Here is a 23,906-nt window from a genome sequence, read left to right on the forward strand (position 1 = left end):
GTATGAAAGTCATCTTTTGGAAACTGCAGATTAAAGAACATAAGAGTGACAATTCACACTTCCACATAAAAGCGACACATTCAAAATGGAATAAGTCATCATTAACACCCGAGTGCACTGTCACAACAGTTACAGTCTCACTTAAAGAAGTGAAATGTGTTTATACTGTAGCAGTTTCATTTTGCATTCATAGAAGGTTCTGGATAAGATCCAGAGCCATTCAAGACAGATTTGGACTCTTATGAATGGAGGCATAGTAAAAGTGTACTCCAAGCAATTCCTGGAACCTTTGTAAATATCCGTCATCGTGGCTACTTGGGACCGAGTCGACTCCGGGGTTCCAGTAGGGCAAGAATCCAACAAGCTGCCAGAGTTGAATCCAAACTTCAAACACAGCACCAGCGGGACCAGTGTGACCCTTTCTAGAGTCAGTGCTATTAGAGGATAACACCAAGGGACCAAATAAATATTCTTTTAAAACTTCTGCTTCAACAAAAACAACTATAACGTGTTTAAAGATCCACAGTGGGAGAGAATGGCAGTGATAATGAGGGTCTGGTCTCAGTGACAGATGGGTGCTTTTGATTGAATGCTGAATAAGAATAAAGGCAAACAGTAGGCCGATCAGTGTTTGCAGTTTTTAAAGTCTGTTTTTTACTATTAGTATATATATATACATATACATATACATATATATATATATATATATATATATATATATATATATATATATATATATATGTGTGTGTGTGTGTGTGTGTGTGTGTGTGTGTGTGTGTGTGTGTGTGTGTGTGTGTGTGTATATATGCCTTGACCTTGCTAATATGCATGAGTTAGACTAAGATTAAGATTAGGCTTCAAACTTTCCTTTTTGCTAAAGCATATAGTTAGGGCTGGACCAGGTGACCCTGAATCCTCCCTTAGTTATGCTGCAGTAGGTGTAGGCTGCTGGGGGATTCCCATGATGCATTGGGTGTTTCTTCTTCACTTACATCTTTATGCACACCACTCTCCATTTAATCATTAGTTACTATTAATCTCTGGCTCTCTTCTTAAATCTGTCGTTTGTCCTGTCTTCCTCCCCTCACCCCCAACCAATCACAGCAGATGGCCCCGCCCCTCCCTGAGCCTGGTTCTGTCGGAGGTTTCTTCCTGTTAAAAGGGAGTTTTTCCTTCCCACTGTCGCCAAAGTGCTTGCTCATAAGGTTTTGTTGACTGTTGGGGTTTACTGTTACTGTTATTGTCTTGGAGCAACTGTAACCCATGTAATTATAAATTTTTAAAGCATTCTGATATTTCCCTATTAGAATCTTTACTTTACAACAAAGTGTCTCAACTATTGGTGTTATTTGGTGTTCAAAACAACTGTCAGTAAAGCAGGTTTATGTATACCTTTAATAAACCAACAAACAAAGTAATGTAATACATCAATATACTTTAAGCAGATAAACTGCTCTTTCTCTTTTATTAAAGCGAGCCTCAGTAGACACTCCAGGAATTGCAGTTCGTGTCACTTACACAGGTTTCACTTTTCAGTCCAAGAGGTGGCCAAATCTTTTCTGCTGGGCACACACACACACACACACACACACACACACACACACACACACACACACACACACACACACACACACACACACTGACAAGAATCAGGGTCCCTCAGTGAATATAAGCAGGCATTTCCTTTGATCCAGCTGCATGTGTGACTTCACCCCGCGGCCTCCAGTCAATTTTGATCATTTTAAGTAATGAATCAAAGCCAGTGGAACACATTGTCTCACTGCTTCCTATGTTATCCAAAGTGTCAGGAGAAGCAGTGAGTTGTGGGACTGGACCGGTCGGGATCTGCCCCTGTTTTCTCTTGATAAGGGAGGCAGAGCAGTGCTTCTGGTCTGCAAACAGCTGAACACTTTGCAGAAGAGTGAGAGCTGACATACAGCAGTGGGAGAGAGAGAGGGAGAGAGAGCCTGAGGAACAACGGTGCAGCCAAGGAGACCACAGAAACACTCTTCCCCCAAATCCCCGACTCTGTGGAGTGAGAGGGGAGAAAGACGCGGCGCACACAGACAAAGACATTCTTGGCTTTCAGTTTAAAAGAAGAAGAAAATTACAATACGCGGGGCGCGATCATTTGTTCTGAGATACAAATTCAAGAAGAAAGGCGTGACAGCCGGCTGCAGGACTCAGTTTTACCATTAGCGCAACATCTCCCGATACAAAGTGAGGGATTGTAGCGCAGCGCTGCATGAAGGATAAATCCATCCGGGAGAAGAGACCATCAGAGACAGGATGAGAGCGACTCTGCGGATCAAGTGGCTGATACTTTTACTCGGTGAGTAGCCCACGCTTTCACATCAGACAGCTAGACTGGTTTGTTTGTTCAGCCTTTCTGTCAGAATTCGGGCTTTTCGATCCTTTATGTCTCTTTATCTCTTCATTGTGCGTGAAAGAGTGCTGCAGCAACAGGTGCTCACGCAGAGCCCGATGGTCTGTGTGACACGTTTTTTCAAAGTTTTGCTGTCTTTTTGTTCAACCTCCTAAGACCCAAACTCTTTCACGGCATGCATTTTTAATTTCTCTTTGCTATTTGGCTGATTGGGACCTGACGAATGTAAAAAAAAAAAAAAAGAATGACCTTTTTACCTGATTTTGCTCTACAAGGGCCTGATATCCACGTATTAGGGCATTCATTTGAAATTTCGATAGAACAGGGGCAGTATAACGTCCTCGTAAGTGGATATCAGGCCCTTGTACATATGTGGACGCCAGGTCCTAGGAGGTTAAGTGCAGTGATGAACCAGTGAGCTTTTAAAGCGTTTAAAACTCTGCTCCTTTTACTTCTAACAGTCTGGTAAAATTAATAAAGCCATGCTTAAGTTATAGGAAACATAAATTGTAGATGATAACCAAACACAGAAGTCAAATGTAAAGTCGTCTGCATGTGCATAACGTGCTGGACTCTTTTACTGTAAATGAATACATCACGCCTTAACAGTGATGGAGCACATGAAGTACACAGTGCATTACAACTATGAGGTTAAGATGTGAAATCAGTGGAATAAACTTATTAGCATCAAAGCAGAAACACTAAAGTAATACTGGCTGTTTCATTAGCTTTCCATTCTGTTAGTTAAACCTCACTGTTTCTAATTTTCTGTCAGATCATAATTACTGACTGCAATCGTCTGTAGGTGCAAGTGTGCAGCATCTCCCTACAAAAGTCTTGTGTAACCTTTAAAATAGAAAACAGCATTGTCACTTGTAAAATCTAACATTTTATTTACTCATGTTGGCACTGCAGAGTTGTTTCTTTCCCCTCGTCGTGTAAATTCCCCCCAAAAAACATGTTCATATGTATGTGTGTGTGTGTCTGCGCGCGCGTGTGTGTGTGTGTATGTGTATGTGTGTGTGCGTGTGTCTGCGCGCGCGTGTGTGTGTGTGTGCGTGTGTGTGTGTGCGTGTGTGTGTCTGCGCATGTGTGTGTGTGTCTGCGCGCGCGTGTGTGTGTGTGTGCGTGTGTGTGTGTGCGTGTGTGTGTCTGCGCATGTGTGTGTGTGTGTGTGTGTGCGTGCGTGTGTGTGTACTGTAGCTACATAAATGCCAGTTCATTTCTAATCTTTCTTCTCATCCCCTCTGATATATTATTTGGGCATCCAGATCAATATCATATGTAAAACAACAAACTGAGCTCATATATAGGATGCAGGTTATGGTTAGGTAGTAATACTGTATCACACAAACACTGCAACACTCTAATGTAGAAACTAGAAAAGTGCAAACTGTACATGAGCTCAGGATCAATGAACCGAACAGTGACAGAAGTTTGGACTCACCAACACTTTAAGCTTTTTTTATAGACTGTTTTTTATTTCAAACTCAGATTCTGTCTCAGCATTAATAATAATAAGAGCTCTTTTCCTTTTTTGCTCCATTTATGTCTGAAACTTGCAGTAAAACAGTCACAAACACAGACCAAGTGGTGCACTCGGGCTCAGATCTGAAACATCTGCCCTCCACCCCCCACAGCCGAGGACTCACCACTGCTTCACCCTCCCTCCAAAAACACACAAAGTCCACTCAGAGCTTTGCAGAGAGACAGAAGGAGCCTGAATAATGAAGTGCAACCCCTGACCCCCCTCCAGGGCTGAAAGACGACAAAAGTGTTTTTCTTTAATTACGCACCTGCTGCTTTCTCACCACTGCAGTAGGTGATTTCAGACGGGAGGCTTTTATTTATTTATTTATTGTAAGCGTGTGAAAAAGAGTAAGCGACACAGCCCCAAAATTCCACCCGAAGGCTGTCAGCACCTTTTTTTTCTAAAGATAAATGCTGGCATGTTTTTGTGCTTGTGAACAGCCACCTGTGTCTATTTGTTTAACACTATGTGCATGTAAGTAAATGTTCCACACTTGTGCAAAGACCTATTGCTTTTGTCTCTACTCTATGAGATCACTTTAAAGTGAGCACTTCTGATGTCTTATTGTTTTTATACATATATGAGATTTCAGTGGTGCAGTGGTTTACACAAAATCCCTTTGGAGTTGTGTCACAAAGGACATCCGCTGTAAAACTCTGCCAAATCAAGCATGCAGAGCAGCCTGCTGTGGCCACACGTTGCAGGATGGGAGCGTCTACATGAATATGAATCACTGACCTTTAAGTGCAGGTCTGGACTTACAGACTGTATTACAGCACACAAGCCTTTGCCACTGACAAACACCGAGCATATAATATTTAAAAAGACCTGAATTAACAATGAAATGAATCAAAACTAAGCAAACTCTTTGAACACTAAGTGAAACTAAACTCCAGAATATGAACCACAATGAAAACTCTGTCCGGCCCAGTGATGTGAAAAAGAAACGTTTTCACAGGAGTCGCTAAATGGAATCTAAGAACTGGGAAAACCCTGAGATTCAGCAGCTTGTAGCACAATCTGTAGCAGAGATAACTTGAAGTAATCAGGTTTTTTTACAATATTGCTTCATTTCATGGAGCTTTGTGGGTAGTGATTAATGCACAGCTCTCTTGGGGTCCCGCTGCAGCATTTCAATCAGGTGGAGATCTGGACTTTGACTGGGGCGTTGCACCATCTTGATTCTTTTCTTTGTCAGTTGCAGATTTGAATTTAATGCTGGTGAATCATTGTCCTGTTTGTGCAGAGTGTTAGCTGTCGGACAGATGACGCTGTCCTACGGGACTGATAATAGACCTAGTGGAGTCTGCAGGGTGCCCGGGTCCTGTGGCTGCAAAACAAACATCACAAATCATCAGCTCTCCACCATCGAGCTTCACAGCTAGTATGAGGGGGTTTGTTCAAACGCAGCTTTGCCTGTAAAGTAATGCTGCCATGTTCTTTGTCCCTTTCACACCAACTGTATCATATTTGATGCGTGAGAAGATGTTGAAACCGTTACATCATCAGTGTGATTTCTCCCCTGAAAAATAACTTGCACAATACATTTTATCACTTGAAGATATCACTACTTACTCAATAAATAAGATGGAATTTAAGAAGAAGGTATCATTTCTTATCAGTTTGCTCCAGGACTTCCCAACTTCTTCTCAGACCATCTGTTTTTCCTTTATAACTTCCTACAAGAGAACAGTCAGGGTTCCAGGTTCAGTCATACACCAGCGCAGAAGCTGCCTGCCTGGCACACTCGTCTGATGTCTGCAGCAGCCAGTCGATGGGAGAAAACCGAGTAACAATAGAAGGGGAAAATACCTTATCAACATCCCAGTTCCCAAGGAGGGTGTGGTGACAGGAAATGACCTTGAGCACCCTGTTGCAATCAGGCCATTTTCTACAGAGCTGTTTTTAAGTCGCTGTGGTTTCGGTTCAGATGAATGTTGACATAAAGATGAACTGAAATTGGAGCGAAGAAGGTCCTGGGTTTGAATCTGGCCTTTCTATGTGAAGCATGTTCTCCTTGCATCTGTGTCGTGGGTTCTCTCAGGTACTCGGGCTTCCTCCCACAGTCCAAAGACATGCACTCAGTGGGGTGCTGTGGCTGTGGATGGCTACCTGTCTCTCTGTGTTAGCCCCGTGACGGCGACCTGTCCCGAGTGGACCTCACCGGCCGCCCTAAGGCTGCCGCCATAGCGTCCGGCCCGTCCACACCCCTCGGTTGGATTATGGAGGGAAATAGATGGGTGGGGCTCCACAATGTTGTGCACCCAGTTCCAAACCAGTGGAACCAGTGAATGCTAATTAAGTAGATAGGGACAATTTGTTGGTTTGATTTAAACTGGCTAACTAGTTCAGTTATGATCCTCGCGTTGCTGCATTCAAACACAATAAGAACTCTGATGTAGTGAATTCCATGCACTAAAAGAAGAGCGCTTTCCCAACATACCATCCGTGCCGTTTAAACATGTGAGCTCAAAGTTCACTCTCAGGTTTTTTCAGTATTGTCACACTGAATTTGTTCATTAGTGATAGACATATTTTAATATTTAGTTTTAAATGAATATATATTGTACATGCCTGTGCTTGCTGGAAATGGTCCCTGCTCACAAGAAATGAATGAGATGTCATCCCAGCATCATCCTGTGTGCTCGGCCCTGCGGTGTAAAGCCCACTGAGCCTGAAGGTAAAAGGCTGCTGGTGATAAAATGTGTAAAAAATGAGTTTTTTGTAGATATAAACTTGTATCACCATCAACGTAAACTCTCAGTCGTAACATTTACACCTCACAAATGAAATAGCTGAGAAACAACTAACCAGCGTCTGAAAGCACCTTCAATCTCCAGACGAGCTGATCCTGTGCTGATTTTAAAGGCCAGACATTTCTGGCAGCCACATGCAGGTTTTATCAGGGAGGAACTTTTACTCTCTGTAAAGCCAAGCCTCGCTGCAGCCTTCAGCTTCACCTCCAGAACACACTCCCTCCCTTCATGCTACGCTGGCACCCAGGTGTCCATTAATCATCCCTGTGGCTGGTACCATCAAGGACGTGAGCTTACCTCCTCCTCGTTCTTCGTCTTTCACTCCTTACTGTCTCAGCACTCTTCTCGTCTCATCAGTTTGCGAGCACTCCCCTCACGTCTCAGCTTTCAGAGCAAACACAAAATTGCTGTTGCTCCATTAGCTGTTTGTGATCTACCCTCCTAATAAAATATTTGCTCATATAATGAGAAACACTCTCACTTTGCTTTTCTGCTCAACAAGATCAAACTTTTGGTTTTAGCCTAGTTTGCTTGCCTGGGTTTAAATCATTAACAGTAAATGAAAAAGAACTGAAATAATAATATGCATTATTTCCCAAAACTAAGTTTATTTGATAATGGAAATATCTTTTTTAAATTACTACAACAAAACAAAAGGATATTGTGGATCAGGTCATTAGTGCAGGTCGGTGTCATTAATGACATAATAACTGTCACACCTGGACTAAACGTTTGGTTCCAAACTGGTCTGAGGATAAATAAACATGTAAGCATGTAAGCTAGTCTTCAATCATGTATGTTCTGACCTCAGACGAGGTTAGGCTTCAGACATGGTAACAGTCATGTTCCAGAGTCGCTGTAATGCAGGATCTGAGCTGTGTGTACTCACATGTGACAGGAGGAGCGAGCTGACGCATGTCTAACACTCAGCTTTTGCAATGAGAGCACCGACTTGTATAAACACACATACCAGTCTGTTTGCAAGGATAGGGAGTGTGCTGTTTGTGGAGAATGTGTTAGTGTGTGTGGTCAGTCATTACCATGTGGCTGGTGGATTTACCGCTCTTCATCTTATTCCTCTTTCTCACCATTTCCCTCCCTCCTCCCTTTTACTCGTCTCTGTCTTTTATTCTCACCGAGTGCTTTTAGATTCACAGCTTCTCGCCTCCTTTCAGTAACGTAAAGCAGAGGGACTCCCTTTGCTTCCTTACCCACGCACCACCAGCAGCCCACCCCAGACCCACAGAGAGCTGAAATACCTCTCTCAATAGGACACAGATGGGGGGCCCTAGCTGCAGCGGTGTGGAGCGAGGGGGTGGCTCATCCATGCACGACCGAACGAGGGGCCTTTGTGTGGACTGTCAACAAGCTAATAGGGTAGCACTGCCTTACCAGCATTTTGGAGTGACAGCTGCATTCATGTATTCCCTTGGCTCAGTTTGGCGTGTTCACATCAGGCGGAGTTTACAGTCAGAGTGCTCGGCATGATGGAGCGATAGCTGGCTTAACAACTGACGCTCACACAAAGGCCAGCCTGCTGGTTTCTCTAAGCCCACAGATGAAAGTGTACGTACTAAGTTCTGGCTCTCTTCCACTGTGTGTCTTTTGTCCCGCCTTCCTCCCCTCACAGCTGGTTGCCCTCCCCGAGCCTGCTTCTGCCAGAGGTTTCTACTTATTTGAAGGGAGTTTGTCCTTCCCACTGTCGCCAAGTGCTGGCTTGAGTGTTTTTCTGTATTATTGTCGAGTCTGTGCCCTACAACGTAACGCGCCCTGAAGCGACTGTTGTTTTCATTTGGTGCTATATAAATAAATACAAACTGAAGTGAAATCAGCGTTTTCTGAGGAGAAATGTTTTCAGGAATACAAACTTGAACAGCTGCTCAGGAGACACGTTTTCATAAATCATGGGAGCTGTGCCAAAGACTAAAGCACATTCAATGAAAAATGAACACCTGATACAGTCCATAATAACCTCGAACGAAAGCTTTTGGTTACTTTAAGAATAGAAAAAATGAATTCATATCATTAGTACAATAAACACACATTTTGGACTATCCATCCATTTTCTTCAGCTTATCGAATTCGATGACAGGGGAGGGCTGGAGCCAATCCCAGCTGCCGTAGGGTGAGAGGCGGAGACGCCCTGGCCACGGTGCCAGGCTAACACAGAGACACAGGCAACCACCCACAGACGATTTTAAGCCCCCAGTTTCATCTCCAACAGCTTTCGTCATAAACCTTCTTTTTGCGTCATCCTTTATATCACTGCTGGTTGTTTGTCGAGGCCAGAGGCCGGCAGCTTATTGTTTGCACATGCACACGGTGGCCAAACCTCTGATCTTTAACAGGAGAATGATGGGAGGCCATCATGGTGGACGAGCCAATGGTGGCTCTGCTGTCACTGGTCTGCTCAGTTACCATGTGTGCACCTGTGGAAACATCGAGGAAACTCTGAGATTTATGTTCGGACCCTCGGTTTATTAACTCCTTCCTGTCGTGATGACATCAGCGCTTCGAATGTTTGGGTCAGTAAAACAAGCAAACTGATTGAACTGATTTCTCTGATAAATCACTTGGTTAAATAAAGGCACAAAGTTTACTGTCCTGTTTTGTTACGTCACCTCAATCTTTCTCTTTATTTTTAATCCTTAAGATCAGAGTCTACTACTCTGAATCCACCTTTTAACCTATTAAGCCCCAACGCCTAACTGATCTCCTGCTTTTGCCCCCGTATGTGGGGGCGTTGGGGCTTAAGAGGTTAAAAACAACGTGTAGACTGTCTGAGCTCATTAAGAGCTGCTTTTAGACATGTGGTCCTTACAGGACAGCCAACAAACATGATCATATAGAATATTATACACTACTGGAAATTAAAGAGAATAAACAGCATTTATAATCAGTTCAGGTTTAAAAGTCTACAGCAGTAATACTGATCCATATAAGACTGTTTTTACCGTTAATATTTTATCTACACATCTGTGTGGTGAGGCGCTTTCATGCTGTTTTATTGCTTCATTTCTAAAAGAATGGCTCTAAAAAAATCCTCCACCACCCTTTAATGTTAGCTAATACTACTTATTTCATAAATAGTTATTTAACAATTAAATGTTTTACAATTCTCAGTGGAGAGAGATGAAGCACAGGCTGTGTTTATATCCAAGCTCATTGTTAGTCATGTGCTCGGATAATGTTCTCAAATGAAAACATCATAAGTAGCAAACGCTGCAGCGAACGACTGCTGCTGTAACCGGTTAGCCAAGTCATTTCCTTTCCTCACTTTAATGACATTTCATATTAAAATGACAAAAAAACTATGATGATGACTCGGCTGTTGGTTTTTTCTCATGTTGTCAGTTTGAAACAGAATTTTTATTTAAACAGAAGTAAAGACGGGCGGAGGTTTCTCTGCAGCTGTCAATCATGATGTTGCACCCAAATTTCAGAGTCACATTAATTGGTAAATAAAATAGTATTGTGGTAAAAATGACGCTTTGAGCCCAAAGCAGCACAGATGACCTGCTGACGGTTGAAGTGATGAGAACGTGGAGGGGACGGAGGTTTATTGGTTTAACCCAGCAAGGTGTTCGGTTCTTTGGTAACATCCCGGTTCTCAGGCAACACCTCAGGAAATAATGTGCTTCAGACTTCCCATTTCCTGGAACAGACTGAGGAAGAAGGAGCTTTTTACCCCACTGCATGAGACCGTTACATGTTTGTGTCCGAGTGCAAATGTTCTGGTGTTTCCTAAACTGATGCTAAATTAATATTGGCTGAGCTGTTTTGCCTCACTGAAGTGAGCCAGAAAGAAGAGCCAGGGAAAGGACAGCAGGTCATTTCCCACACAGGCTGCTGTCTGACGCCCAGTGATGTCTGACAGTGTGAGATCACTGAAGCATAGAGTCAGCTGGCTGATGGAAGTCATGACAAAATTAAGATCAGAAAGGTCAGACAGCTTTAGACAATGGAAGATGTCCCCAGGAAACACCAACAGATAGAGGTGATATTTTAAAATTCAGAGCCTGAGCTCTACAAGTGTCCAAGCACAGAAAAGGACTTCTGTTACTGAGAGCTGTGCTCTGTTCAGATGAAAGATTGTGACAGTTTGGCAACATTTTATTTATATAAATACAAAATTTGGCATTTAATACAAAACAATGTATTTATAGCTTCACTGTATGTGCTGTAAAGTCTACAGTCCTGAGGATGGACGTCTACGTTCTCTCAAAAAGAAACGTCAAACTTCAGCGACAGAATCGTTTTCAGTCCATTTTAAATAACCTTTAACAGAACAGACGGTTGCATTTATTAATATTAACATGTGGCTTCTTTTGTGGCTGGGCTGTCAAACTGTGCAACGATTTCCACGACAGAGTCGTGTTTTTATGTCTCCTGAATCCTGGAGATCACTGGTGTCCCACAATCATTTGTGGCCTTGTCTCGTGAGTCTTTAGATGACATTATGTGCTGTAGATGATGAGATATTCAAAGCCTTCACAGTTTTACACAGTTCCACAATTTGTAGATGCAGTTTAGTTTAGGTTCAGTGCGCATCTTTCTGTCTCCACGATGCCAGGAAACCCAATCAGGTCATCCTGCTGCTTTTTCAAGCACCACTTTCTCTCATCTTGTTTCTCCGTCTCAACTTTTTAGAGACGTGTGGCTGCCGTCAAATTCAAAATGAGTTAGTATTTATCATGAAATGACACAAAGTGTCCCACTTTAAATAGTGTTTTTGTACTATATTTAATAAAGTATGATGAATAAAATGAGCAGATCATTTCACATAGCGAGCTAGCTTTTGGGATTCATGGTTTCAGCTCTTTTTCTGGATGTTTAAATGTGATTAACAGGTAGTGTGTGTGGTGTGTGTGGTGAGGAATGTGTGGGTAAGGTAAACAGAGGCTTGGTGCTGATAACAGCAGGATTAGCTGCTGCCGTCACATGTTAAGAAGCAGATACATCAGTGACAGGTAGGGTCACCGGGGTCAAGACCAACAAGACAGCACATCTGGGGGAGGGTGTGGGGCAGTGACGTGAAGAGGAAAATACACAGATTATGACACAGTGCAGACAGGCCTCACCTCTGACTGCACTCATGTAACAGTGTTTCAGCTCGCTGTCAGGAGAAGAGTCCATCTCACCATTGATAGTTTTGTATTTGTGGATCAATTTCTGCCACACAAAGTAAGAAAACACACGAGCAACTATTAGGAGAGTCTCTAAACTCTGAAAGAAGAAGCAGGTTATCTGCTGTCAGGAGACTTAGCTCCAGATAACGCTGACACTCTTAGTCTCTTAGTAACAGTGTTGGGGCAGCGGGCTGATAGGAGACAGGCTTGGCTCTACCAGCCTCCGTCTGACCGAGAGGTCTCACTGACAGTTCGATGCAGCAGATTCGCTCACATGCTGAACACTGCAGAGTTCACATCTGCTTGATATTATAACACAAAATTATATGTTTAGCAATATTTCAGAATGAACCAAACAAACTGATCGTTAACGTGATGATGCGTTTGTCTGGGAAATGGGCCGTGCACTGTATGTAAAAGGCACTTTACTGGTTTGTCACCGTTTATGCACCAGTTTGGATTTCATCATTAGGTATTATTCATCTCTGGCTCTTTTCCTTTGTCCTGTCTCCCTCCTCTAACCCACAAGTTGAGCCTGGTTCTGGTTTCTTCCTGTTGAAAGGGAGTTTATCCTTCCCACCGTCGCCAAGTGCCGGCTCACTGGAGTCATCTGATCGATGGGGTTTTCAGGATTGTCTTTATCTCACAATATAAAGCATAAGAAGCTTGAAACACAGATGCAATATTGCAATATGAAAGAAATAGATCGCCTCTTCTCAGTTTCTATACAGTGACGATGCTAAAGAGGAGTGAATGAAATGAAAGCTGGATGTGAGAGTACACACGCCACAACCTTTCTGATCAAACATTAAATAATAAACACAGCCCCTCGTTTCATGTCTTATCTACTTAGGACAGTTTGGTCATTATCTCTCATTTAGCATGTCTGTGTGTGTTTGCACGTATCAGCAGAGATCTATGGTGAAAGTCCAGCGACTGAGCATGGATTGAAGGTGCCATGAGGTCATACGAGGGTGTAGAAGGCCATTGTTTTCTTGGTGCTGAGGGCACTCCAAACAGGCTGTGGTCAAGGGTGTGGTGCCTCCAAGTTTATTGTGTACAGCATCCTGTCCTTGTCACTATAAATAGACCAAGAGAAAAAGATAGCTTACAGTTGTCAGCACAGCAGGAAATCCAGGAGCAGCCGCTTCGAGCTCAGTAGAGCGGCTCTGAAATTAAAGCTGGTTTTTACAGTAAGGATCCACTCACTGTGAACAACGACAGCACAGAGAAGTAAATGTTCCATTTGAGCTTTTTTATGATGCATTCTTTCATTTTGCTTTACAGTTTCTCCCTTGTTGCCAGCAGCAACAGATAACGTTCATTAAATTAAAACCAGACCACGTGGTCAGTAGCAAAGAGCAGGCAGACAGCGAGCTCTGGATGTTTAGCAGGAAGTGGTCCAAACATTTATCTTCAGAGTAGGCGGAGACTAAAATAGACATACAGGTAAACAGTGCTTATTTGCTCTGCATTTTCTGGATACTCCAATATATTAGGTTACAGTTCTCTGCTATCTGCACTAATATGACTGTACTGCCCCCAAGTGACTATTACAAATACAGTCTTAGTGAGTCAGGTCTATAAGATGCTGTCTTTGCACTTGATGGGTTTGATACAGTGCCACTCATGCAGCTGTGCTGTGAAGGTAACGGCTTGTGTCTTTTCCTCCTCAGGCTTTCTGTGTCACAGCATCTATGCAAATACTGCTGCAGAGACAACCACTCTGACACCTGCTAATGACGCAAGTACTGTTGCCCCAACTGGGGATAAAACTACAAAGACTACAGCCACAACTGTGTCAGCAACAACAGCAAGACCAACAGAAACAACAACAGCAACCGTCACTACCAGTCAGAATAACATCGACAAACAGAGCACAGCAGTGCAGCCAACACAGACTATCCTAGTATCTACTCAGAACACACCAACTGTCAAAGCAGTAGCAACAGAAAAAGGAACAAGCCCCACAACAACTCTGACTTCTCCCACCAATACTGCTAAAGAGACTACGGCTGTGATCACCACTTCAACCTTGGCTGCTACACCCACGCCAGCCCCATCAAAAGCAGCCGCTACCCCCAGCACCGGATCAGTGCTGAGCACTAAGCCTTCCACAGTAACGGCATCGCCATCTTCTCTGTCCAATAAAACAACTGCACCACATAATGTGTCATCACAAAACAAGGAGCAACGCGAGAGCACAAAAAGCCCAACAGTACCAACATCCAAGGCTCCAGCTTTGACCACTGTACCCACGAGACAGCCGCTTTCCACAGGTAAGGACTTTTGTCCCCTGGATGTGAATCTGAAAATAAAACATTTAAAGTGAGAAGACACCACAACAAATACCTAAACCTGACCAAACTAGTATAAATAAGACTGTGATGGCCTCTAGAGCGTGGCTTTCAAACTGCACTCCAGTGAAATGAATACTTGGATGTGAACAACTGTGAAAAAGGGTTAAAGAAAGATCTCGTTTCCACGTGGAAGCACTGCGTGCGCAGGTTTAGGTACCATGTAAATGATTTTAAGGTCGTGTATTTTACAGGAAAGAAGACACAATTTGCACTGTACGTACTTTTAAGTACTTCATAATTTCTTAGTAATTTTGGGGAAAGCAGTATTACTTTCTTTGATGGTATGCATTTTTTATTATTATTATGCGAGTGTTCCTACCTTTAAGTATTTGTCACCTAATGTGACAGAGACCACACACAGTCCTGATCCTGTTAAACTTGGTGTTGTATAAGCGTTGGTCCATCTGCTCAGTTCTTCAGGTAGCTGGAAAATAAATTAAATGAGGGAGTGTTGACTGTGGTGTATTTTGTTCTTTTAATACTTTCTCCAAACCTTCAAATGTGACGTAGCTGTCACTGATTGGCTGGCTCAGAGGGATCTGCATCACTATGACGACGCTTCCTTATTCTTGTTGTTCTTGTTGTTATTTCTGGTGCAAGTTGCCACCAAAATCCCTGAATCTACAACAGTACCTGGAAAGGCCAGAGCGACCACTCAGCTTACAATCCCAGGGGTCTCCAGCACCTCCTCCAGCACCTCCTCCAGCACCTCCTCCAGCACCTCATTCACTGTGAAAAAAGGAGTTAATACAACAACTACAGATTCAGCCATGCAAGCCACCACGGCCACTATCAAGACTCCAACATCCACCCAGAAGTTTGTTGTAAGCACTGAAGTGGAGCACATATATGTTGTTATCATTATTACTTCCATCTAATAGAAATGTCAGTGCCTTTGAATGAGATGCTTATTGTTTTTCTCCGCAGTATTCCCACAAAGGCAAAGTGGAGGTAAGATTTTGTTTTGCTCTGAATATCCATTTAAACCCTGCAGACTGAACCTGTATCTATGCAGTGCAGTTTATTAAAGTCTGAGGAGTAAAAGATAATGAGTCACTGAGGGATCTGTGGATGCACAGTATGATGTCACATGCTGCTTTTCCTTTGCTGACACTCGTACTGTTCTAGGTGTTGAAGGCATTACTGAAACTTTTTACCTTTGAGCCTCAAACTTCACGAGATTTAACAGCTGATGACCCTTTGTGTTCATATGCCAGACAGGCGCTGGGTGGATCTGTTAGGCGTGCGAGCTTTGTCTGAGTGAAGCAGCGAAGCCTGCTATTAAAACAAAACAACCATTTCAGTCACTGGGTGGAAAAAGTGTCTTAGTGGGAACCCTTCCTGCCTTTCTCTAGTTTCCTTTGTTCCCACAACTCTTTTTGAAGCAGCTTTGACCCTCTGAGTCCCTCCGTTGTGCCCTTTAATAGTACACCAGAAATAAGCAACACATCACAACACAGGAAAATACGACCTTGGCTGTGGCCTCTGACCTTCCTGTCCTCCCACTGGCAGCACAGCAGCGCTTTCTGATTCATGAAACAAAAAAGGACATTGTGCTGCATGCATCAATATGTTTTTGTTTAACAGCATTTACAGACGTGTCATTTTTACGCAGCCCAAGGAAAAAGATGACGAGAAACATTTCAGGAAAGTGTGCAAGAGGCTGATGGAGAGCATGGACAACGGAACCTGCACTCTGAACTGGCTCGACCAAAACGGATCAGTGAAAATCGAATCTGTGGAGATAAATGGCAAAGGTAAAAAAATATCCTAGTCCGTTCAGAAAAGGGACATTCACTGAGTTTATAATGCATATTATTTTTCTCTGGAAATCAATCAATGTGATCCTGATCTTTCAGTGAACGAAAGCCTTGCGCAGCAGTATTATGACGAGCTCACCCAGGTGAGGATTCGGCTCCTTAGATCAGCCTCAGGACCCGCGGCCTCTACAGCAACTAGTTATTCCTCTGTTTGTTCCTCTCCTAGAAAGAACAGATAAAGACAGATAACAAAACCCTGATCGCTATCCTGGCCTCCTGTGGAGCCCTTCTTATCATGATCGTCATCCTTGGTGCCTGCGCCTCCCACCACCGCAAGCCTTACAATGAGAACCAAGTAAGAAGAGACATCAAATCCCACTATCCCCAGTATGCTTCCATTATAGTCTGAGTTTCAAGAACTAGTGAATGTATTAGCTGCTCGCTTTGTTTCTTCATTTATAATCTGACCTGTTTCAAAGTTTCTGTCCAAATATTTTGGAATAGAGATGATGAAACAGGAAAAGAGATATTTCAGACGCTTCACATTTCAAAGCTACATCAGCCAATCATATGTGCTTATTAGGTACTTATAAAATCTTTGATGAGTGCTGGCCTGGGTTGTTCCAGACATGGTGAGAGTATTATTTCAATGGCACCTTTCAAACTGAGGACGCGTTGAAGCTAGCAGGAAAGTAGAGCAGCCTCCACAAACACAGCGAACTATCTTCTATCTCATGAAGCTAACCGGTGATAGAAAACGATGATACATCGATTCATGTTTAACTTCTGCAGTGTTGAATCTATGTATTCTGTGTCTCTGCTGGTTTGGTTCATGGTTTAATACCACTAATGGGGATTTGATTCCCATCCTTTTCAGCTTATTTAGTACTATTTAACACATTTTGGGAGCTAAACAGCAGAGAGGTTAGAATTCTGGGCTTTTTGTTTCCCCTGATTTTTTACCCCCTCAAATTCACAATCTGTTTTTTTCCTTTTTTAAAATTTTGCATCGATATCGTGGGACTATTGTTTCAGTAGAAACCAATTTTACTTTTACTTTTAGCCACTGAACTACCAAATACCTGACAGGAGCTCCGGCAGCGGTGACCTACGGGGGTGCCTGACACTTTCAGAACTGTATCAGGATCAAAACTCAGTGTTTAATTGGTCTTCTGAATATTCGTTGGAGAAAACTTTCAGCAAACTTTCCAGGACATATGAGCGTGTGGGGACGATGACTGGGCAGGAACAAAGGTCTCCTTTTTATCTATGTTTTGATTCTGGCCTCTTCTTCTAGCCAAAATTCCTTCTGTGCTAAAATACTTTTCCAAAAGGAAAGTGTCGTATCGTGCAGTGCATTCATTAAAAAGCTGTGGTAGCCTGAATCCCTGATTCATCCACGGATAGTTGTTGGATTTGTGGACTTTGGAGTATGTTTAGAAGTTAAACAACAGAAGTGTGAGAGCAGTTAGATTCCACTCAGATTAATCATGCTGGCAGTTTATGAATTTTAAGACTGGGTCTGTGTAACAGGAAGTAACAGTGATGATTGCAATCTCCACAGCAACACCTAACAGAAGAGCTGCACACTGTGGAAAACGGTTACCATGACAACCCCACGCTGGAAGTGATGGAAGTGCAGCCCGAGATGCTGGAGAAGAAGATGGTGCTGAACGGAGAGTTCAATGACAGCTGGATGGTACCTTTGGACCACCTGTCGAAAGAGGACCACCCCGAAGAGGAGGACACCCACCTGTAAGGACGGGTGGGAGAGGGGCGGGTCACAGGGCGCGCAACGCCACAACAAATCGAACTATACCCACGCATCTTAAACTCTTGTCTCTCATGCCCTTGTAGCCATCAACACTTCCTCCAGAGCAGGTGACAGCGTGGCGTGTAGAAGCTGCTCGGTTCGATGTAGCAAACTGTAAACTTCATGAAACATGTTTGAAAAATGCACCAAATCAATCACTGTTGTGTTTATACTGCACTTTTCTATACGCGTGACTTCCTGTGGAGCACAACTTTTTCATATTCGTTTTTACACGTATTTCTGTGCCTGTTCGTTATCGTACTAACAAAGAGGTTGCACACTGGCACCTGTGAAGTGTTTTTGAGTGTTTTCTTGCATCTGACGAAGGAGCGGGCAATATTACAAACCAATCACTTTGCATTCGCTCTTGAGGAACAGAGGTCATCTGCGTTGACCATTCTAGAGTTACTAACATAGAAATGTGATCAGGGGATACTTTAAAGCCCCCAGTGATTTAAAGATAGAGGCTGTGCACTAACCCTACAGAAGAAAGGACATGGCCACAGAGATGCTGCTTATACTGGGCGGACAAAGGACCGGTTTGAATCCAAAGTGCCTCATATTGACTCTGTTGTGTATGGAAAGCCAGAGGAGACAAATTCTTGTCCTTTAAAGTCATTCTGATGCAAACAGGCATCATTTCTGTTCATCTGAAATCCTGTATTTGGGTTTGCATAGGAGAGCCATGAAGTCATTTCTAGGGCCAACAAGGCAAAGCCCACATCTTTTTATGTTAGTGTGTTTTAAGTTGTTACCCTGAAATCTAATTTCATTCTTCATGGTGACCTGCTCATGTTGGTCCCCTGTTGGACTGTACCATGTCAATATTGCTGATTGTGGTTGTTGTACAATAAACATAAGCTATAATCATGCCAAACTACTTTTTAACTACACGTAGAGAACCTTTTACATGTGTTAGTTGCATTATTAGTAAGCAGATGTGCGCCCATTCTCGGTCAGCTGAGCCACGCTGTAAATAGCTGCATGCTCTTTGAGTCGGGCTAAACCCTCACAGCAGAACCCCAGTTTAACACTTTTATTTTGAAATTCTCATCAGTCCAATAATTTTGATTAATATATATTTACTTTCACTTCAACCTATATTATGTACAAGTGACTCAATCACACTGGGCTCTCCAGTCCAGCCTGTATGTTTGTTTGTTTGCGTCTGCCACTGTTATCGTAGTTGTGTATAGTTTTTCACGTACATTACTGTACCAGGATTTTATGTATTTATGGTTTGTTTGCCGCAGAAGGCAAACAGCAGGGGTCTGACACACTGGAAGCTGTAAATGGTGGATGGTCTTGACTGTTATTCTGTTGTACCTGTTCAGGTTTGAAAATAAATCGTTTTTTCCCCACTTTGGAGACTTTCCTTTAAAATGAACCACACAAAGAAGGCAGTTAGGAAAACTTGAACAAAATACAATCTTTATTCATTATATACAGTACATACAATGCAATACTACAAGGCTTTCTACACATTCACTGTAATCCAGAGTAGTGCTCACTGATCATAGAGTACCAGCTTTAAAACTCCTGAGTCCCACCCAAAGAAAGACACAAAGAAAAGTCGTATTTGGCATTGTGTGTTCTTACAAAGGTGCTTTGAATTAGTCCTGAACACAAAACTAATGCTACAGCCAGTGTGGTGAGCCCTGCATGTTATCAAAATGTCATCATTTTCTTAGTTCTTCACATTTCTCCTCGTCCGAAACACATTAGCACACAAAAAGAACATTTAATAGTGTAGACTGTTACACTTCCTCAGTATGTGAATTTAGGCCACTTCTGCTGATCCCTGCTACCTGTCTGAGAGATTAGTCACACATGACTATCTGGAACAGAGCATCTCCATCCTGGGAAAGGTTCCATAGAAGGAATAAAAGGGTGAACAGTGAGGAGTCTTGGCTGAAATAACTGGATACAAATTCCACATTGAGATTTGTAGGTGGTGTGTTGATGTCAGAAACTCAAAGGATCACACCTGTTTGTTCATTAGCGTGACCACACACACAGTAGGCCATTTGTTACAAACCATACATAGTTAAAGAACAGCTGACACAAAGTGTGGAGGGAAGCAGCAGCTCGGCTGGTCTGTCCAAACGCTCAAAGACGAAATGATGAAAACTTTGTCTCTTTTGTTTAATCTGTAAAACCAAACATCAACTTTCAGGCCTGAAGCACCAAGTCCATGAAGAACTGCCAATAACATGTAGTTGTTTGGAGGCCGTCTCCACACACTCGCTATCGTTCATCTCTACAGCACTGAAAAGCTCTGGCCTTTATGGACACTTCCTCCTCCATGACAACATAGCTCATCCCAGGTGTGTACTGGTGGGTTAGGGGCTTAGCTGCTTGACAGGTGTCCTGACACCACCCAAAAAAAACAACAACAACAAAAAAAGACGTGGCACTAATGCTCCAAATAAATTTCCAAACTCATCTCTGTGTGGTGGCGTGGCGGCTATGTTCCTGTGGGCAAACACTTATTATGGTTGTACAGAAGCTATGTGCTCAGATTAATATTATTCATTTACTGCACCTTGTTGAAGTGTCTTACCATTATGGTTGCCAGGCAACCAGAAAACTATGCTGACTATGTTAACAGTTACACAAAGCTTGTAACAGTGTTGCTGCTAAGTGAAGCTAGCTTCCTGTTAGTGTATCACTCTATCAACATGTCAAATGTAGTGCACAGATATAGTGTGGTATCGATGCTCTGAGCCAAAGATACACTGCAGAAAATATTACTGTTTACTGACAGTAACATCGTCATAGCAGCAGGAACTCAATGGAAGCAGTTAGATGCAGCTCATGTTATCATCACGCTGTTTGGAGGTCGGGAACTTTATGGGGCAAAAACAGGTGGTGGTCGAGTGTGCTATAATTTTACTCACTACTCTCCTTTTAGGAATGAATTTGATTTGTTCATATTTTAAAACACATTTTGGAGCTACAAAAGAAATCGAGCAGGTGATGACAAATCCAGGTCTTTGTAAGTTTGAAGCATAAAGAGGAAGCAAGAACACGGCCGTGGATTTCTGATGCATCAGCTGACTAACAGGTCTGCAACACTAACACCACAGCTCAGAAAATTCAATTATGGAAGTTTATAAAAAAAATAAAAACAAACAAAAAAGTTCTTAAGGTTCTTTAATTTCAAAATAAGAGCATTATCTATAATTCATGTGTCCAATGAATGAAATTGATTCAGTTGGCATCTTTGATTCAAACTATGAGGAAAAGAGTGTGAAACATAAATTTGGCCTGTTGTTACACGACTGTAAAAGAATCCACTCTGTCGTTAAACTGTGCTGAATGTTCTTTGAATCTCCCAGGAAGAGGTCTGTTCAAGTATAGCACACACTGGACGAACGGTGCCCAAGAGTCCCAGCAGCTGTGTCGGGCTGACTGCGTCTGTAGTGTTCTAATGCATCACAGTTATCAGAAACAAAGCATTGGAAGAAATATAAGTGAACAAGTTTCCTGTGAAATACAATCAGTGAGAGTCTGACTCAGTCAGGGAAGACGGCAAACAGGAAAGCTAGTGGGGAGTAAGCACCTGCATGAAACACGGATCCCTCAGAGTAAGCAGGTGACAGAGAAACTGCAGCTACCACCGCCAAACTACTACAATCCATTTCAGCACTGCTACACATATCCAGCTAACCTGACCTTCAACATCCTCCAAAAGCATTTTATCCAAACTTCCCAGCTCAAGGTTTTCCTTCCTTATGTGAGGTTACAATCAGGTCTGTGTGTTAAACATGGTTGATAGGAAAGTCTCAGGTGTATAATAAAAATAAGCTGAAGCAGCTGAGGATCAACTTTTACAAACTGGAAATGTCTCCATGATCTGAAGATGCGCCTGTTTGTCCTCAGCGAGGGTAATCGCACAATGAGAAGCTCCCAAAGCTTCAGGATCTCTTTCTGTGTTTGGATGCACACACAAAGAGCTGATGTGTGATCAGGAGGTACAGCAGCACCTAAAACCACAGCAGCCGATGATCAGGAAGATTGTGTGTGTTCATGACAACAAAGGAGTTTAAAAGGTGGGAAAGTTGACCCCAGCAGGTAAACATTATTTTGCCACCTGACCAATCAGCATTTATGTCACAGACTCTACTGGAACCTGAAAGAGAAGTTATGAAGGCCCTAAAGAACAGGGTGCTGAATGGGATCGTTTCTAGCTGTCGTGTGCCCGATGAGTTTCTCAACAAACAGTTAATAACTGCAGCACATCCAGGTCAATCACAGGAATTCAATCAACAGAAGATTAATTAGCGATACCGGTTTGTGCTTCTTTTTTTTAAGTTGCTCTCCATTTTCTTGGGCTGAGCCAGCGGCTGATTGGTTACACGATGAGATTAGTCATGAAAATCATAACTGTAGCCCAGTTCAGTTATTATTAGTGCTGTGAGCGTTAATCCCGTTAAAAATCTCGTTAATGCCATAACCGTGTTGAAGCAGCAAATCTCCGTTAGCGAGTTAACGCGGATCGCCCCGTGCGTGGGGCTGCACGGCGCCAACGGGTTAGTGCCGTGCAGCCCCACGCCAACTCGCCAACGGAGATTTGCCGCGTTAATTCAGGAATTTTAATAAGATTAACGCTGACAGCACTAATTATTATCAGTACAGAAAAGTTGATAACCCAGACTTTTATATTCAACACAGATTACAAGCTGGATGCTCCATGATTGTATATGATGAAGGGGCTGACTGATAATAAGACCAGAGTTTCATCCACTACATCATCCCATTGAAAAAACATGCTGCCAAACTGAAAACACCTTTAGCTACTCTGCAAAGATCAAACTGGATAACTGGCACCAGCACCTCACTCACACGTCTCGTTTAAACTGTCCTTAATAAGTAAGTGCTAAATGTAGAGCCACAGAGTTACTGGACCCTGATGTTTTTTTGTTTTTTGATAAGGAGGGGGGAGAAAGAGCATGACCTGACACAAGTCCAGGACACTTGGAGCAAATTCCTATATGTATATTTACATATTCTGTACATCCACTCAGAATTAAATGACAGTCCAATAATTTCACTGTTATCAGCCAGTTCTACAGGGATAGCAACCAAAACCAATATACATATATATATGTATACTTAATATATATATTAAACTTTATCTCATAGAATCATTCCTCTATTGTTCCTACGATGCTTAAAACTGCTGACTTTTTTCAGCCTGTGCGGCCGTCACGCTCATAGAAAGGGGCGGGTGCTGCAGGAAAGCCAGCTTACCAAATCATTAAAAGTTGACATGTGGTTTTATAGGAGAAACAACAAAAAAACAACACAATTTAACTTTTTAACAACTGGCCTCAGATGTTTGATGTAAACATGTGAATGGACATGTGTGGTTGATTCTGAATGCACAGAGGAAGAGTCAGCAAGAAAAGACTGCAAACAAATGTGCAAATTTTTTTTGTTTAGCTTCAACAAAAACAAAAAAAACCCAAAACAAGTGATGCACTGGGCTTGGCATGCTCCTGCAATCTTCATCAGCAAGACAACAAAAGGAAAAAAAGCACGCGCACGCGCACACACACACACGCACGCACGCACGCACACGCACACGCACACACACAGGCTGTTGTAGAAATTTCACGTATTCAACAAGGACAGCAGTGTGTGTGTTTGCTGCCCTCATCGTCATGGTAATGCAGCCTGTGATAGCAGCAGATCAGTGGGGTGGAGGTGGATGAAGTGTAATCCCACCAGCAGGGGGCGTTCCAGAATAGAAAAATAACTGGTCTCTGTCTCCACACGGTGTGTGCGGGTGGGCGTTCAGTCAGTGCAGTGTGGTGAGCGGCAGGCTGGGAGGGGCTAGAGCGTAATAAGGTCTACCAAGTTGCCCTTAGGTGGAGTCATGCTGTCTGGGAAGAAGTTGACGAGCGTATCGAAGAGCTGTGTCCGCTGAGCGTACGTCTGGTCTATGTCTGAGAAACCTGAGGGGGAGAAAGAAAACGGAGGTGAGGAGAGACTCATCTGATCCACCTGCATGCACAGAGCAGAGCGCGGATGCTTTCTGCTCCTCAGGCCGGGTCTAGAAACGTCTGAATGCTGACTGTAAACCATCTGTGTAGACTCAATGCACAGAATCAGGCTTCAGCACACGACCTCTCAAAGTAATCATTTAGACACATATATGGGTTT

General features: G+C 42.9%; 2 protein-coding genes across 3 annotated transcripts in view; one reads left to right on the plus strand and one right to left on the minus strand.

Annotated features, from left to right (window-relative positions):
* Positions 1-1,716: 1,716 nt before the first annotated feature.
* podxl (podocalyxin-like) lies at positions 1,717-19,096 on the plus strand. Its single transcript, XM_063460177.1, has 8 exons — positions 1,717-2,332; positions 13,479-14,081; positions 14,763-14,986; positions 15,090-15,113; positions 15,778-15,919; positions 16,022-16,065; positions 16,149-16,277; positions 17,487-19,096. The coding sequence occupies exons 1-8, from the start codon at positions 2,290-2,292 to the stop codon at positions 17,679-17,681; spliced, it is 1,404 nt and encodes a 467-aa protein (XP_063316247.1). The 5' UTR covers positions 1,717-2,289; the 3' UTR covers positions 17,682-19,096.
* A 62-nt stretch (positions 19,097-19,158) lies between these two features.
* Positions 19,159-23,906, minus strand: part of mkln1 (muskelin 1, intracellular mediator containing kelch motifs) — a 32,635-nt gene continuing 27,887 nt past the window's right edge. For both annotated transcript variants that reach the window (XM_063500478.1, XM_063500477.1), the window contains exon 18: positions 19,159-23,698. In XM_063500478.1, coding sequence (XP_063356548.1) covers positions 23,577-23,698 — 122 coding nt within the window. In that variant the 3' untranslated portion in view covers positions 19,159-23,576. The remainder of the gene's footprint in view (positions 23,699-23,906) is intronic.

The sequence above is a fragment of the Pelmatolapia mariae genome, linkage group LG17, assembly GCF_036321145.2.
Source record: "Pelmatolapia mariae isolate MD_Pm_ZW linkage group LG17, Pm_UMD_F_2, whole genome shotgun sequence".
NCBI classification, from domain to species: Eukaryota; Metazoa; Chordata; class Actinopteri; order Cichliformes; family Cichlidae; genus Pelmatolapia; species Pelmatolapia mariae.

What these genes read in the sequence shown, in the direction of transcription:
- podxl (XM_063460177.1), top strand. Translation starts at nt 2,290, where the DNA reads ATGAGAGCGACTCTGCGGATCAAGTGGCTGATACTTTTACTCG. An exon ending in CATCCACCCAGAAGTTTGTT is followed by an intron (nt 14,987 to 15,089) that starts GTAAGCACTGAA and finishes TTTTCTCCGCAG; the next exon opens with TATTCCCACAAAGGCAAAGT. An exon ending in AGCCTTACAATGAGAACCAA is followed by an intron (nt 16,278 to 17,486) that starts GTAAGAAGAGAC and finishes CAATCTCCACAG; the next exon opens with CAACACCTAACAGAAGAGCT.